This window comes from Chlamydotis macqueenii, chromosome 35 (genome assembly GCF_036417535.1).
Source record: "Chlamydotis macqueenii isolate bChlMac1 chromosome 35, bChlMac1.mat, whole genome shotgun sequence".
Classification (NCBI taxonomy): domain Eukaryota; kingdom Metazoa; phylum Chordata; class Aves; order Otidiformes; family Otididae; genus Chlamydotis; species Chlamydotis macqueenii.
Genome location: NC_141590.1, coordinates 217,543 through 235,859, shown reverse-complemented (window position 1 = coordinate 235,859; position 18,317 = coordinate 217,543). Strand labels below are relative to the sequence as shown.

At 48.1% G+C, this 18,317-nt stretch overlaps 1 gene segment (V, D, J or C); it reads right to left on the bottom strand.

The window, feature by feature from the left end:
- The window catches only part of LOC147596867 (Ig mu chain C region-like), a 94,104-nt gene that overhangs the window by 23,130 nt on the left and 52,657 nt on the right, over positions 1 to 18,317 (bottom strand). The window contains 1 exon segment of the C gene segment in view: positions 8,024 to 8,182. Within this exon segment, the coding sequence occupies positions 8,024 to 8,182 (159 nt within the window).

Genomic DNA, 18,317 nt, shown 5'->3' with positions numbered 1-18,317 from the left:
TACAGAACCAGTACAGGACCAGTACGAGTACTGGGACCAGGACCAGCACCCCACAGCTGCCCCTATGGGACCAGTATCTGTACTGGGACCAGTTCCAGCACCCCACAGCCACCCCATACCTGCCTCTACAGGACCAGTATGGGACCAGTACCAGTACTGGGACCCCACAGCTGCCCCATAGCTGCTACTACAGAACCAGTATGGGACCAGCACCGGTACTGGGACCAGTACCGGCACCCCACAGCCGCCCCTATGGAACCAGTATCCCTACTGGGACCAGTACCGGCACCCCACAGCCGCCCCATAGCTGCTTCTACAGAACCAGTATGGGACCAGTATCCGTACTGGGACCAGTACCGGCACCCCACAGCCGCCCCATAGCTGCCTCTATGGGACCAGTATGGGACCAGTGCTGGGACCAGTACCGGCACCCCACAGCCGCCCCTATGGGACCAGTATCCGTACTGGGACCAGTACCGGCACCCCACAGCCGCCCCTATGGGACCAGTATCCGTACTGGGACCAGTACCGGGACCCCACAGCCGCCCCATAGCTGCTTCTACAGAACCAGTATGGGACCAGCACCGGTACTGGGACCAGTACCGGCACCCCACAGCCGCCCCTATGGAACCAGTATCCCTACTGGGACCAGTACCGGCACCCCACAGCCGCCCCATAGCTGCTTCTACAGAACCAGTATGGGACCAGTATCCGTACTGGGACCAGTACCGGCACCCCACAGCCGCCCCATAGCTGCCTCTATGGGACCAGTATGGGACCAGTGCTGGGACCAGTACCGGCACCCCACAGCCGCCCCTATGGGACCAGTATCCGTACTGGGACCAGTACCGGCACCCCACAGCCGCCCCTATGGGACCAGTATCCGTACTGGGACCAGTACCGGGACCCCACAGCCGCCCCATAGCTGCCTCTATGGGACCAGTATGGGACCAGTATCCGTACTGGGACCAGTACCGGCACCCCACAGCCGCCCCATAGCTGCCTCTATGGGACCAGTATGGGACCAGTGCTGGGACCAGTACCGGCACCCCACAGCCGCCCCTATGGGACCAGTATCCGTACTGGGACCAGTACCGGCACCCCACAGCCGCCCCTATGGGACCAGTATCCGTACTGGGACCAGTACCGGGACCCCACAGCCGCCCCATAGCTGCTTCTACAGAACCAGTATGGGACCAGCACCGGTACTGGGACCAGTACCGGCACCCCACAGCCGCCCCTATGGAACCAGTATCCCTACTGGGACCAGTACCGGCACCCCACAGCCGCCCCATAGCTGCTTCTACAGAACCAGTATGGGACCAGTATCCGTACTGGGACCAGTACCGGCACCCCACAGCCGCCCCATAGCTGCCTCTATGGGACCAGTATGGGACCAGTGCTGGGACCAGTACCGGCACCCCACAGCCGCCCCTATGGGACCAGTATCCGTACTGGGACCAGTACCGGCACCCCACAGCCGCCCCTATGGGACCAGTATCCGTACTGGGACCAGTACCGGGACCCCACAGCCGCCCCATAGCTGCTTCTACAGAACCAGTATGGGACCAGTATCCGTACTGGGACCAGTACCGGGACCCCACAGCCGCCTCTATGGGACCAGTATCCGTACTGGGACCAGTACCGGCACCCCACAGCCGCCCCATAGCTGCTTCTACAGAACCAGTATGGGACCAGTATCCGTACTGGGACCAGTACCGGCACCCCACAGCCGCCCTAGAGCTGCTTCTACAGAACCAGTATGGGACCAGTATCTGTACTGGGACCAGTACCGGGACCCCACAGCCGCCCTATAGCTGCCTCTATGGGACCAGTATGGGACCAGTATCCGTACTGGGACCAGTACCGGCACCCCACAGCCGCCTCTATGGGACCAGTATCTGTACTGGGACCAGTACCGGCACCCCACAGCCGCCCCATAGCTGCCTCTATGGGACCAGTATGGGACCAGTGCTGGGACCAGTACCGGGACCCCACAGCCGCCCTATAGCTGCTTCTACAGAACCAGTATGGGACCAGTATCCGTACTGGGACCAGTACCGGGACCCCACAGCCGCCTCTATGGGACCAGTATCCGTACTGGGACCAGTACCGGGACCCCACAGCCGCCCCATAGCTGCCTCTATGGGACCAGTATGGGACCAGTAGCCATACTGGGACCAGTACCGGCACCTCACAGCCGCCCCATAGCTGCTTTTACAGAACCAGTATGGGACCAGTATCTGTACTGGGACCAGTACCGGCACCCCACAGCCGCCCCATAGCTGCTTCTACAGAACCAGTATGGGACCAGTATCCGTACTGGGACCAGTACCGGGACCCCACAGCCGCCCCATAGCTGCTTCTACAGAACCAGTATGGGACCAGTATCCGTACTGGGACCAGTACCGGCACCCCACAGCCGCCCCATAGCTGCTTCTACAGAACCAGTATGGGACCAGTATCTGTACTGGGACCAGTACCGGCACCCCACAGCCGCCCCATAGCTGCTTCTACAGAACCAGTATGGGACCAGTATCCGTACTGGGACCAGTACCGGCACCCCACAGCCGCCCCATAGCTGCCTCTATGGGACCAGTATGGGACCAGTAGCCGTACTGGGACCAGTACCGGCACCTCACAGCCGCCCCATAGCTGCTTCTACAGAACCAGTATGGGACCAGTATCCGTACTGGGACCAGTACCGGCACCCCACAGCCGCCCCATAGCTGCCTCTATGGGACCAGTATGGGACCAGTAGCCGTACTGGGACCAGTACCGGCACCTCACAGCCGCCCCACAGCTGCTTCTACAGAACCAGTATGGGACCAGTATCCGTACTGGGACCAGTACCGGCACCCCACAGCCGCCCCATAGCTGCCTCTATGGGACCAGTATGGGACCAGTACCAGCACCCCACAGCCGCCCCTATGGGACCAGTATCCGTACTGGGACCAGTACCAGGACGCCATAGCTGCTCCTACAGAACCAGTACAGGACCAGTCCCGGTACTGGGACCAGTTGCCCCATACTGGACCAGAACCAGTTGCCCCATAGCTGCCCCAGTACCCCACCAGTACCAATCAACTCCAGGCAATTAACACAATTAATTAATGCAATTAATGCCCACCGCCCAGCATGCCCCTCTGATTAATTAACCTAATTACTCTAATTAATAACCCAGCCCCTCATTAATACCCCCCCAGGGTGTCATGCAGCCTGTAATTAACAGCCTAATTAATTAATTAATCCCGCTCATTAACTCCTAATTGCCTCTCGGCCCCAAAAAAAACCTCATTAAAAAAAATTAAAACCATTAATTAGAGTTAATTAATGAAGCCAATCTCCTGCCTGTCTCCAAGAGCTTAATTAATGGCCTGGCGGATAATTAGCTGGGGGTTAATTAATTAAGTGCGGCCCTTATCAAGGGCGAGAGGCCCAGTTTGCCTGGGATATTAATTAATAATTAATTAATATCTGGGTATTAATACCGCGATTCTAGATAGCAAGGGCGGCATCGATCAGAGCTAATTAGGCTTGATTGAGTTATTATTAAATAAATTAATGTATTTTATAGTAATAGATTAATTATAGAATTTATTAATCTATTACTGTAGGTATATTAATAGAGATAATAGGCCAATTAATAAATATCCCAATTATGGATAATCTAGAAATTATAATATTGATGTTATCAAGATTCGATCTTATTTAATTAATTACATTATTATTATTTTATAGATTGGCCAGATTTATTCTTATCTATTAAATTATTAATACTGATTAATGGCGATATTAATGTAGCTATATAAAATAGATAAATTAGCGATAAATCGCTAATTAAATTAAAATTTCTCTATTAAATTCTCAATTAAACAAATAAATCCTCTATTAGTCCTCTATTAATCCCCTATAAAACAAGTAAATTCCCTATTAATCCTCTATTAATCCTCTATTAATCAAATAAGTTCTCTATTAATCCCCTATAAAACAAATTCTCTATTAATGCTCTATTAATCCCCTATTAAACAAATAAAATCTCTATTAATCCCCTATAAAACAAATAAATACCCTATTAATCCTCTATTAATCCCCTATAAAACTAATAAATTCTCTATTAATGCTCTGTTAATCCTCTATAAAACTAATAAATCCCCTATTAATCCCCTATAAAACAGATAAATTCTCTATTAATCCTCTATTAATCCCGTATTAAACAGATAAATTCTCTATTAATCCTCTATTAATCCCGTATTAAACAGATAAATTCTCTATTAATCCTCTATTAATCCCCTATAAAACAAATAAATTCTCTATTAATCCCTATTAAACAAATAAATTCTCTATTAATCCTCTATTAATCCCTATTAAGCAAATAAATTCTCTATTAATCCTCTATTAATCCCCTATTAAACAAATAAATTCCCTATTAATCCTCTATTAATCCCCTATTAAACAAATAAATTCTCTATTAATCCTCTATTAATCCCTATTAAACAAATAAATTCTCTATTAATCCTCTATCAATCCCCTATTAAACAAATAAATTCCCTATTCATCCTCTATTAATCCCCTATTAAACAAATAAATCCCCTATTAATCCCCTATTAACCAAATAAATAATTTATTTTTTTTCCCAGATCTATTTTCCCCATCTACGTTAAAAAAAAAGTTTGTTAAAAAAAAAAATACACTTTCAGGGAAACGACTTTGCCCAAAACCGCCCGAATTCAACCCAAAGCGGCCATTTACGTGCCAAAAAATGTTATTTTTTCACCCAAAGCAGGTGTTGTTTTTCAGGCCGGTTGCGCCTGGTTGGGTTTTTTTTTTTAAATAAAAAAAAAATATTTTTTGTGCGACAAAAAAACAAAAAAATAAAAAAAAGAGGAATTGGGGAAAAAACCCACTTCTCCTTTTTTTGCTGTTTTCGAAACCAAAAGTGAGCTATTTTGGGCAATTCTGGGCTGAAAAAAAAAATAAACAAGTGCAGGTGGGCGAAAATCCGCCATTTTAGGGGCGAAACAAAATTTTAAAAATCGACTTTTATTTTTATTTCTTTATATTTTGGGGCTGCCGCGAAGTCGGCGTCTCTGAAGGGCGAAAAAAATGGTGAAAAAATGGAAAAAATTGGGAAAAAAAGAGGATTTTTTGTGCTAATTTATCACCAATTCAGAGCCCTGAATTTTAAATATTTTAATTTTGAAAAATCTATTTTAAAAATATAAATTTGGATATATTTCTTGCTATATTTTGATATATTTTAGATATTTAACAAATTTCGTATTATTTCGATATTAAATATATTTAAGATATTGGGAATATTTAAGATTTTTTAATAGTTTTAATATATTTAATATAAATATATTTATTTAATATATCTAAGATATAAAGATATATCAAATAAAATATATTAAATGTATAAAATCTACCAAATACCTAAAAATATTTCAATATATTTGATAGATTTTTATATATTTAATATATTTTATGTTATCTATACCGACATACGCTAGATATTTTAATATATTTTTAATATATTCTAATTTTTTTTAATTATTAACTTTTAAACCCACAACCTGCGCCATGAATCACCCCAAATTTGACCTAAAACCCCTTAAAATTAAAAAAAAAAATTCAGATTACTGCAAGAATTGCCATTAAAAACGCATCACGCGCCCTGAAATGCTTCGTTATCTTTTATATTTAATTAATAAGTGTGATTAAATGAGTTTTCCCTACAACAAAGAGCCTCCCTGCTCCTGAAAATTCAATTTTTGCCCCTTTTTCACCTATTTTTAATTAATTTTTTTCAGAAAACACCCTTTAAAAATTAAAAAAAAATCACTATTTTGCCCCTCAAATTGCCAAAATTCACTTTTTTTACCCCAAAATGGCCCTCCCTAAGCCTGCGAACTGCAAAATACCAACGGAAAGCGCCCTGCCCGCCACCCTAATTATCTCTAATTAATGAAAAATTAAGATTAATGGGGAGATTTTGTGCGGTTATTGGTAAATAGGGAAGAAAAAAATTAAAAGTTTCTATAAAATTCACAATAATGAACAAAAAGGGGGGAAAAAAAAATCACCTCAATCAGGTCCCCGCTTCAAAATTAACATTTTCTTAATTAACAATTAATGATTAAATAGCCAAATTTGTGGGGAAAAAAATAATTGTTTCGAATTTAATTAATATTTTTTTCTATTAACGAGGGAATTAAACCATGAATCTCCTGTTATAAAGATTTTAACACTGATTTTTTGGGTCCTAAAGTCAAATTTCTCCGAAATAGCCTCAAAAAATGACAAATTAAATTTTTTTTTCGCAGAAAAAAAATGACAAATACTCACAGAGACCCAAATTCAGGGATTTTCACCCCCAAATTGAACTCAAAATCTCCCCAAATGGCTCAAAAAATTGAAATATTCTTTAAAATATCACCTTTCAGCCTCAATCTTCACGCTAATTTTTTTCCCCAAATAATTAACGAACCTCCTGGAGCGGCTTCATTAAAAATTGGGATTTTTCTGCCCTTTTTTGCCCCAAAAATCTTTTTTTAAAAAAGAAAAAAAGCCATTTTTAGGGCATGGCCAGAAGACTTGATAGTCAAACGGTCCGATTAAAAAAAATATAAATTCTAAATTGTCATATATTATATAAAATATTTATATCTTATATAAATTAAAATATTTATATAAATATAAAAATATTTATATTTTCTACAAATATAAAATATTTATATTTTCTACAAAATAGATATATTTTGATAAATATAAAATATTTCTATATTTTATATAAATATAACTATATTTATATTTTTATATATTTTTTTAAAAATCCAACAACCAAGCACTTTAAAAAAAATCCACAAAATTTAAAAAAAAAAAATTTAAAGTCCTATCCAATCTATCAAATCCTTTTTGCGGCTTATTTTGCCGCAAAAGTCCTTTTTTTTTTTTTCCTCCCGATTTTGCCCAAATTCAGCAATTTCTCCCCTCAAAAATAAAAATCAAATTAAAGATTATATTCAGGGGAGGAAAAAAAAAAATCGCTATTTTTACTCGACCCAAAATCCCTTCAGTTCAATTCAATATTGGAGGAAAATGTCATTTTTCGCACCAAAAAATCCATCTCCCAGCACCAAAAAAAATAAAAATATCTACAGACTGAGCCGCAAAACCTGCCTTTTTGACCCCAAATCTCACTTTTTGCCCAAAAACCACACTAAAAATGCCCAAATTTGGGCCATTTTTGCCAAACTGCCTCCGGATTAATTCCTACGACCAAAAAGACGCTAAAAATCAACTTTTTTGCCCCCCAAAATCACCCGCAGATCATTTCCAGCCCTAAAAACAACCCTAAAAATTGAAAATTTGACCTATCTTTGACCACCAAATCACCTCAAAATTAATTTTTGCCCCCCAAAAGACCCTGAAATTGATTTTTTTCCCCCAAAATTTGTCATTAAATCACCCACGGATCATTCTTTCTGCCTAAAATACAACCCTAAAATCAACTTTTTTGGCTAAAATCTGCCATTATATCACCTAAAAACCCCGGAAATTGAATTTTTTTTTGCCAAAATCTGCCATTAAACCACCTATTATTATTTTTTCACTTTAAAAAAAGACCCTAAAATCGATTTTTTTGCCCCATTTCGCCATCAAAGAGCCTCAGGGAGAATTTTTGCCCATTAAAAAATCCTCAAAATCAACTCTTTGACCCCATTTTTGACCATCAAATTGCCACCGGCCAAGTCCCTGGCTCCTAAAAAACCCCCAAAATTGACTTTTTGCCCTCAAATCGACATTGCCCCACCAAAAAACCTGACTTTTTGCCCTTAAATCACCTCCAAATTGACATTTTGTCCCCCAAAATGCCCCGAAACCGAGATTTTGACCCGCCGACCGCCGTTTCGACCCCGGAAAGGGGGGGTGTCTCGCCCTCAAGGCCCCCCCCCGGCTAAAATTTTGGGCGAAAAAGACCGAAATTCGTCACGACGAGACGTTGGGGACGAAGACTTACCGGACGAGACGGTGACGATGGTCCCGCTGCCCCACGCGTCGATACCACCAGCATTCCCACGGTGAGGCGAAACCCGCGTCCCGCCGCACAAAAACTCCTCCCCCGGCCATTTTTGGGGCGAAAACCCTATTTTTAACCAATTTGTGGGTTTTTTCTCCCCTAGGTGCATCCAAAAAAATTTAATTTTTTAAAAAATTACAGGTTTTGGTCCTTTTAAAGTGCATTCTGTCAAATTATTTTAATTTTTTTTCCTCCTCCTCCGGTGCACCGTGCAGAGTTGTGCAAAAATGTTGATATCGCGCAAAAAATGGGAAAAAAAAATGAGAGAAAAAGGAAAAAGGAGCCACAAAAGGAAAAAAAAAAATCATATTTGGGGCAAAAGTGGACATCAAGAAGAGAAAAATCCAGATTTGGGATCACGGTGCCCAAATAAGGCAGAGAAATACCCAAATTTGAGGAAAAAATGAGCATAAAGGGAAAAACATCCAAATATTTGGGGCAAAAAAAAGGCCAAAAGAGGTAAAAACATCCAAATATTTGAGGTAAAGATGGCCAAAAAGAGGAGAAAACCCCATATTTGCAACTACTCTGACCATAAAAATTCTCTATTTGGGGAGAAAACACCATAAAAAGGCAAAAGCTTCTGAATATTTGGGGCAAAAACAGCCAAAAGAGGAAAAACTTCCATGTTGGTGAACACAAGGCCCATATAAGGCAGAGAAATGCCATATTTTGGGGAAAAAAAATGACATAAACGGTAAAATTATCCAAATATTTGGGTGAAATTGGCCAGAAAAGAGAAAGAGGCACAAATGGCCCCAGACTTGGGGCAAAAAGAGAGGCATAATGGGTAAAAAATATCCAAAATTTTGGGCAAAATGGCATCTAAGAGCTGAAGTAGGCCCAGATTTGGGTCGAGAAGGCCCTAAAGAGCCAAAAACGCGTCCAGATTTGGGATAAAACTGGCCCAAATGGTCGAAGATGGCCAAATTTGGGATAAAAGTGGCCCAAAGAGGCCAAAACCAGTCTAGATTTGGGCCAAAACGGGACAAAACCAAGCAAAATCATGCACACGTTTGGGTAGGGAAAGGCCTGAAAGGGGAGAAGGTGCCCAAATTTAGGTCCAAACTGGTTTGAAGAGTGAAAGAATGCCCAGATTTGGGGCAAAACTGAGCTTAAGAGGCAAAAATATTACCAGATTTGAGACAAAAATAGGCCTAAAGAGGCAAAAAGGGCGTAGATTTGGGGCAAAAACGGTCTAAAGAGGCAAAACAGGCCCAGATTTGAGTTGAGAGGGGGGCTAAAGAGCTGAAGTAGGCCCAGATTTGGGTGAAGAACGGTGAGAAAATTCAACGGATGCCCAGATTTGGGGGAAAATCAACCCCAAGAGGCAAGGCATCCCCAGATTTGGGGCAAAAATGCCAAAACAGGGAAACGACATCCCCATGTTTGCTGAAAAATGGGCCTGAAGAGCTGAAGCATGCTCAGATTTAGGAAAAAATTGGCCCAAAGAGCCAAAGCACGGCCAGATTTGGGGAAAAACCGGCCCAAAGAGGAAAAGTTTGGCCCAAGTAGAGGGAAAATTGGCAATAAAGTGCAAAATACAGGCAGATTTGTAAGAAAAGTGTCCCCAAGAGGCAAAGCAGGCCCAGAGAGGAGCAGAGACCCTAGAAGGGGCACTCCAGCAGGCTAAAATGCTCAAAAATGGAAATTAACCTCAGAATTGCTGCAAAATGAGACTTAAAATGCAAAAATATCTTCATATTACTTTCAAAATGGTCATAAAGGGTAAAAGGATCCGCAGATTTGGTGCGGAAGTGGGCAGGAAGGGGAAGGGGGCACAAGCGGGGGCTGGTCCCCCGGGAGCTGAGCCCCCAGCAGCGTTTTTGTCACCGCCTGCACCACCGTGAGCAGCACCCCAACCAGCACCAGCACCCACGGTGAGACAGAGCCGCACAAAATCCCCCGGCGCAGCCCCCTCCTCTGCGGGGCCGCACGCCCCAGCGCCCACAGCCTCAGCTGGGCCCTCCCCACCCAAAACCACTCCTAAAGGGAACACGTTCCCAAATCTGGGGGGAAAACTGGCCCAAAATCTGAAATTTTGACCCAGCTCTGGGTCAAAAACTGCCCCAAGAGGCAAAGCGTGCCCCGATTTGGGGCAAAACTGAACCCTAAAGGGCAAAATATGCCCAGATTTGGGTCAAAACTGCCCCAAAGAGGCCAAAACATTCTAGATTTGGGCCAAAACTGGGCTAAACCTAGCAAAGGCATGCATGCGTTTGGGTAGAGAAAGGCCTGAAAGGGGAGAAGGTGCCCAAATTTAGGTCCAAACTGGTTTGAAGAGGGAAAGAATGCCTAGATATTGGGCAAAACTGGGCTTAAGAGGCAAAAGTATTCGTAGATTTGAGTCAAAATGGGCCCAAAGAGGCAAAACAGGCCCAGATTTGGGTTGAAAGTGGGCCTAAGAGCTGCAGTAGGCCCAGATTTGGGTCGACAACGGCAAAAAGAGCCAAAGCATGCCCAGATTGGGGGCAAAAGTGAAAAAATAGGGAAAAAACATCCCCACGTTTGCTGAAAAATGGGCGTGAAGAGCTGAAGCATGCTCAGATTTGGGGCAAAATTGGCCCAAAGAGCCAAAGCACGGCCAGATTTGGGGAAAAACTGGCCCAGAGAGGCCAAACTCCCCCCAAAGCTGGGCAGAAAACGGTGTTTAGAGGGAAAACATCCCCAGATTTGGCACAAAGGGGCCAAGAAGGACAGGAAATGCTGAGTTTTGGTGCGGAAGTGGGCAGGAAGGGGAAGGGGGCACAAGCGGGGGCTGGTCCCCCGGGAGCTGAGCCCCCAGCAGCGTTTTTGTCACCGCCTGCACCACTGTGAGCAGCAACACCACCCCAACCAGCACCCACGGTGAGACAGAGCCGCACAAAATCCCCCGGTGCAGCCCCCTCCTCTGCGGGGCCGCACGCCCCAGCGCCCACAGCCTCAGCTGGGCCTCCCGTGACACAAAACGACCCCCAAAGCCAGAAACGACCCCACATTTCCTCAAAAACCCACCAGAAACTGCTAAACCATCCCCAGCGTGGCCAAAATGTCCATAAAGAGCAAACGCATCCGAGGATTTAAGAGAAAAACAGGGGAAAATGGAAAATTACCTGAGTATCTGGGGAAAACCAGGCCGTAGAGGGCAAACCAGTGCCCGGTTTCAGGGAACACGAAGCAAAAACGTCCTCATCCCTCGGGAAAAAAAAAGACAATGAAGAGTGGAAGACACCGGATTGGCTGGAAAAGCGGGCACGCAGGGGAAAACGCACTGGGATGTGGGGAAAACACGGCCATCCAGAGCACAAGGTGGCCTGGTTTGCGGCCAAACCCAACACCAAAGGCCAAACAGCCCAAGATGTGCTCGGAAACTTCAAGAAACACCCCAAAAATGCATCAACTTTGGATGAAAAGAGGAAAAAGCGCGGCACAAGAGCTCACAGCCAATCCTGAGGCCCAGTTTCCCCCCCAGTAGCAGGAGCCGCCCCTCAGCCCCCTCCTCACTGATATACTGGGCATGGTGTCCCATGGGACGGGCCAGCCCTGGGGCCAATTGGGGTGGACTGACCCCAGCTGGGGGCCAATTTGGGCCAAACTGACCCCAGCTGCGTCCCCCGCCCACAGCTCCAGTTCCCCTCCCAGCTCAGGCCCATGGTAAACCCAGCCCGGCCAGAGCCAGCACTGGGAGAGAAGAACCTGGCTTGAAGAGCCAAAACATCTCCAGGTTTGGGTCAAAATGGGGCCTCAGAGCCAAAATGGGTCCAGATTTGGGGTTGAAGCTGGCTCAAACAGCTAAGCATGGGCATATTTGGGTCACAATTCGTCAAAAAGACGAATCTATTCTCAGTTTTGGGCCTAGAAGGGCCTGAAGAGTGGAAATATGCCCTGATTTGGGTTGAGACTGGCTGAAAGCATCCCAGATTTGGGCTGAAACTGGCCCAAAAAGCCAGCATGTGCCCAAATTTGAGTCAGAACTAGCCCACAGAGCCAAAGCATCATGGATTTTGGTCACAACTGGCCTGAAGAGCCAATGTATGTCCAAATTTTGGTCAAAACAGGCCAAAAAAAAAAAAAAGGAGAGTGTGCCCAGATTTGCATTAATCCTGGCCTGAAAAGCCAAAATGTGCCCAACTGTGGGTCAAAAAAAAGCCCAAAGAGCTAAAATTCCCCCAAAAGACTGATAGAAAATGGAGTTTAGAGGTCAAGTATCACCGGATTTGGTGCAAAATCGGGCAGGAAGGACAGGAAATGCTGAGTTTTGGTGCGGAAGTGGGCAGGAAGGGGAAGGGGGCACAAGCGGGGGCTGGTCCCCCGGGAGCTGAGCCCCCAGCAGCGTTTTTGTCACCGCCTGCACCACCGTGAGCAGCAACAGCACCCCAACCAGCACCCACGGTGAGACAGAGCCGCACAAAATCCCCCGGCGCAGCCCCCTCCTCTGCGGGGCCGCACGCCCCAGCGCCCACAGCCTCAGCTGGGCCCTCCCCACCCAAAACCACTCCTAAAGGGAAAGCGTTCCCAAATCTGGGGGGGAAAACTGCCCCAAGAGGCAAAGCGTGCCCAGATTTGGGGCAAAACTGCTGGCCCAAATGGTCAAGGATGGCCGAACTTGGGATAAAAGTGGCCCAAAGAGGCCAAAACATTCTAGATTTGGGCCAAAACTGGGCTAAACCAAGCAAAAGCATGCACGCGTTTGGGTAGAGAAAGGCCTGAAAGGGGAGAAGGTGCCCAAATTTAGGTCCAAACTGGTTTGAAGTGTGAAAGAATGCCCAGGTTTGGGGAAAAACTGGGCTTAAGAGGCAAAAGTATTCATACATTTGAGTCAAAATAGTCCCAAAGAGGCGAAACCTGCCCAGATTTGGGGCAAAACTGGCCCAAAGAGCCAAAGCACGGCCAGATTTGGGGAAAAACTGGCCCAGAGAGGCCAAACTCCCCCCAAAGCTGGGCAGAAAACGGTGTTCAGAGGGAAAACATCCCCAGATTTGGCACAAAAGGGGCCAGGAAGGACAGGAAATGCTGAGTTTTGGTGCGGAAGTGGGCAGGAAGGGGAAGGGGGCACAAGCGGGGGCTGGTCCCCCGGGAGCTGAGCCCCCAGCAGCGTTTTTGTCACCCCCTGCACCACCGTGAGCTGGATAACCATAACCACCAGCACCCACGGTGAGACAGAGCCGCACAAAATCCCCCGGCGCAGCCCCCTCCTCTGCGGGGCCGCACGCCCCAGCGCCCACAGCCTCAGCTGGGCCCTCCCGTCACACAAAACGACCCCCAAAGCCAGAAACAACCCCACATTTCCTCAAAAACCCACCAGAAACTGCTAAACCATCCCCAGCGTGGCCAAAATGTCCATAAAGAGCAAACGCATCCGAGGATTTAAGAGAAAAACGGGCAAAAATGGAAAATTACCTGAGTATCTGGGGAAAACCAGGCCGTAGAGGGCAAACCAGGCCCCGGTTTCAGGGAACACGAAGCAAAAACGTCCTCATCCCTCGGGAAAAAAAAAGACAATGAAGAGTGGGAGACACCGGATTGGCTGGAAAAGCGGGCACGCAGGGGAAAACGCACTGGGATGTGGGGAAAACACGGCCATCCAGAGCACAAGGTGGCCTGGTTTGGGGCCAAACCCGACACCAAAGGCCAAACAGCCCAACACGTGCTCGGAAACTTCAAGAAACACCCCAAAAATGCATCAACTTTGGATGAAAAGAGGAAAAAGCGCGGCACAAGAGCTCACAGCCAATCCTGAGGCCCAGTTTCCCCCCCAGTAGCAGGAGCCGCCCCTCAGCCCCCTCCTCACTGATATACTGGGCATGGTGTCCCATGGGACGGGCCAGCCCTGGGGCCAATTGGGGTGGACTGACCCCAGCTGGGGGCCAATTTGGGCCAAACTGACCCCAGCTGCGTCCCCCGCCCACAGCTCCAGTTCCCCTCCCAGCTCAGGCCCATGGTAAACCCAGCCCGGCCAGAACCAGCACTGGGAGAGAAGAACCTGGCTTGAAGAGCCAAAACATCTCCAGGTTTGGGTCAAAATGGGGCCTCAGAGCCAAAATGGGTCCAGATTTGGGGTTGAAGCTGGCTCAAACAGCTAAGCATGGGCATATTTGGGTCACAATTCCTCAAAAAGACGAGTCTATTCTCAGTTTGGGCCTAGAAGGGCCTGAAGAGTGGAAATATGCCCTGATTTGGGTTGAGACTGGCTGAAAGCATCCCAGATTTGGGCTGAAATTGGCCCAAAAAGCCAGCATGTGCCCAAATTTGAGTCAGAACTAGCCCACAGAGCCAATGCATCATGGATTTTGGTCACAACCGGCCTGAAGAGCCAATGTATGTCCAAATTTTGGTCAAAACAGGCCAAAAAAAAAAGCAGAGTGTGCCCAGATTTGTGTCAATCCTGGCCTGGAAGCCAAAATGTGCCCAACTGTGGGACAAAACTGGCCCAAAGAGCTAAAATTCCCCCAAAAGACTGATAGAAAATGGAGTTTAGAGGCCAAGTATCACCGGATTTGGTGCAAAATTGGGCAGAAAGGACAGGAAATGCTGAGTTTTGGTGCGGAAGTGGGCAGGAAGGGGAAGGGGGCACAAGCGGGGGCTGGTCCCCCGGGAGCTGAGCCCCCAGCAGCGTTTTTGTCACCGCCTGCACCACCGTGAGCAGCAACAGCACCCCAACCAGCACCCACGGTGAGACAGAGCCGCACAAAATCCCCCGGCGCAGCCCCCTCCTCTGCGGGGCCGCACGCCCCAGCGCCCACAGCCTCAGCTGGGCCCTCCCCACCCAAAACCACTCCTAAAGGGAAAGCGTTCCCAAATCTGGGGGGAAAACTGGCCCAAAATCGGAAATTTTGACCCAGGTCTGGGTCAAAAACTGCCCCAAGAGGCAAAGCCTGCCCAGATTTGGGGCAAAACTGCTGGCCCAAATGGTCAAGGATGGCCGAACTTGGGATAAAAGTGGCCCAAAGAGGCCAAAACATTCTAGATTTGGGCCAAAACTGGGCTAAACCAAGCAAAGGCATGCACACATTTGGGTAGAGAAAGGCCCAAAAGGGGAGAAGTTGCCCAAGTTTAGGTCCAAACTGGTTTGAAGAGTGAAAGAATGCCCACATTTGGGGCAAAACTGGGCTTAAGAGGCAAAAGTATTCATACATTTGAGTCAAAATTGGCCCAAAGAGGCGAAACCTGCCCAGATTTGGGGCAAAACTGGTCCAAAGAGGCAAAACAGGCCCAGATTTGGGTTGAAAGTGGGCCTAAGAGCTGAAGTAGGCCCAGATTTGGGTCGAGAACGGCAAAAAGAGCCAAAGCATGCCCAGATTGGGGGCAAAAGTGAAAAAATAGGGAAAAAACATCCCCACGTTTGCTGAAAAATGGGCCTGAAGAGCTGAAGCATGCTCAGATTTGGGGCAAAATTGGCCCAAAGAGCCAAAGCACGGCCAGATTTGGGGAAAAACTGGCCCAGAGAGGCCAAACTCCCCCCAAAGCTGGGCAGAAAACGGTGTTCAGAGGGAAAACATCCCCAGATTTGGCACAAAAGGGGCCAGGAAGGACAGGAAATGCTGAGTTTTGGTGCGGAAGTGGGCAGGAAGGGGAAGGGGGCACAAGCGGGGGCTGGTCCCCCGGGAGCTGAGCCCCCAGCAGCGTTTTTGTCACCGCCTGCACCACCGTGAGCAGCAACAGCACCCCAACCAGCACCCACGGTGAGACAGAGCCGCACAAAATCCCCCGGCGCAGCCCCCTCCTCTGCGGGGCCGCATGCCCCAGCGCCCACAGCCTCAGCTGGGCCCTCCCGTCACACAAAATGACCCCCAAAGCCAGAAACAACCCCACATTTCCTCAAAAACCCAGCAGAAACTGCTAAACCATCCCCAGCGTGGCCAAAATGTCCATAAAGAGCAAACGCATCCGAGGATTTAAGAGGAAAAGAGGGGAAAATGGAAAATTACCTGAGTATCTGGGGATAACCAGGCCGTAGAGGGCAAACCAGGCCCCGGTTTCAGGGAACACGAAGCAAAAACGTCCTCATCCCTCGGGAAAAAAAAAGACAATGAAGAGTGGGAGACACCGGATTGGCTGGAAAAGCGGGCACGCAGGGGAAAACGCACTGGGATGTGGGGAAAACACGGCCATCCAGAGCACAAGGTGGCCTGGTTTGGGGCCAAACCCGACACCAAAGGCCAAACAGCCCAACACGTGCTCGGAAACTTCAAGAAACACCCCAAAAATGCATCAACTTTGGATGAAAAGAGGAAAAAGCGCGGCACAAGAGCTCACCGCCAATCCTGAGGCCCAGTTTCCCCCCCAGTAGCAGGAGCCGCCCCTCAGCCCCCTCCTCACTGACATACTGGGCATGGTGTCCCATGGGACGGGCCAGCCCTGGGGCCAATTGGGGTGGACTGACCCCAGCTGGGGGCCAATTTGGGCCAAACTGACCCCAGCTGCGTCCCCCGCCCACAGCTCCAGTTCCCCTCCCAGCTCAGGCCCACGGGAAACCCAGCCCGGCCAGAACCAGCACTGGGAGAGAGGAACCTGGCTTGAAGAGCCAAAACATCTCCAGGTTTGGGTCAAAATGGGGCCTCAGAGCCAAAATGGGTCCAGATTTGGGGTTGAAGCTGGCTCAAACAGCTAAGCATGGGCATATTTGGGTCAAAATTCATCAAAAAGACGAATCTATTCTCAGTTTTGGGCCTAGAAGGGCCTGAAGAGTGGAAATATGCCCTGATTTGGGTGGAGACTGGCTGAAAGCATCCCAGATTTGGGCTGAAATTGGCCCAAAAAGCCAGCATGTGCCCAAATTTGAGTCAGAACTAGCCCACGGAGCCAAAGCATCATGGATTTTGGTCACAACTGGCCTGAAGAGCCAATGTATGTCCAAATTTGGCTCAAAACAGGCCAAAAAAAAAAAGCAGAGTATGCCCAGATTTGTGTCAATTCTGGCCTGGAAGCCAAAATGTGCCCAACCGTGGGACAAAACTGGCCCAAAGAGCTAAAATTCCCCCAAAAGACTGATAGAAAATGGAGTTTAGAGGCCAAGTGTCACTGGATTTGGTGCAAAATTGGGCAGAAAGGACAGGAAATGCTGAGTTTTGGTGTGGAAGTGGGCAGGAAGGGGAAGGGGGCACAAGCGGGGGCTGGTCCCCGGGGAGCTGAGCCCCCAGCAGCGTTTTTGTCACCGCCTGCACCACCGTGATAAGAATCAGCAGGACCATAACCACCAGCACCCACGGTGAGACAGAGCCGCACAAAATCCCCCGGCGCAGCCCCCTCCTCTGCGGGGCCGCACGCCCCAGCGCCCACAGCCTCAGCTGGGCCCTCCCTTCACACAAAACGACCCCCAAAGCCAGAAACGACCCCACATTTCCTCAAAAACCCAGCAGAAACTGCTAAACCATCCCCAGCGTGGCCAAAATGTCCATAAAGAGCAAACGCATCCGAGGATTTAAGAGAAAAACAGGGGAAAATGGAAAATTACCTGAGTATTTGGGGAAAACCAGGCCGTAGAGGGCAAACCAGGCCCCGGTTTCAGGGAACACGAAGCAAAAACGTCCTCATCCCTCGGGAAAAAAAAAGACAATGAAGAGTGGGAGACACCGGATTGGCTGGAAAAGCGGGCACGCAGGGGAAAACGCACTGGGATGTGGGGAAAACACGGCCATCCAGAGCACAAGGTGGCCTGGTTTGGGGCCAAACCCGACACCAAAGGCCAAACAGCCCAACACGTGCTCGGAAACTTCAAGAAACACCCCAAAAATGCATCAACTTTGGATGAAAAGAGGAAAAAGCGCGGCACAAGAGCTCACAGCCAATCCTGAGGCCCAGTTTCCCCCCCAGTAGCAGGAGCCGCCCCTCAGCCCCCTCCTCACTCATATACTGGGCATGGTGTCCCATGGGACGGGCCAGCCCTGGGGCCAATTGGGGTGGACTGACCCCAGCTGGGGGCCAATTTGGGCCAAACTGACCCCAGCTGCGTCCCCCGCCCACAGCTCCAGTTCCCCTCCCAGCTCAGGCCCATGGTAAACCCAGCCCGGCCAGAGCCAGCACTGGGAGAGAAGAACCTGGCTTGAAGAGCCAAAACATCTCCAGGTTTGGGTCAAAATGGGGCCTCAGAGCCAAAATGGGTCCAGATTTGGGGTTGAAGCTGGCTCAAACAGCTAAGCATGGGCATATTTGGGTCACAATTCATCAAAAAGACGAGTCTATTCTCACTTTTGGGCCTAGAAGGGCCTGAAGAGTGGAAATATGCCCTGATTTGGGTTGAGACTGGCTGAAAGCA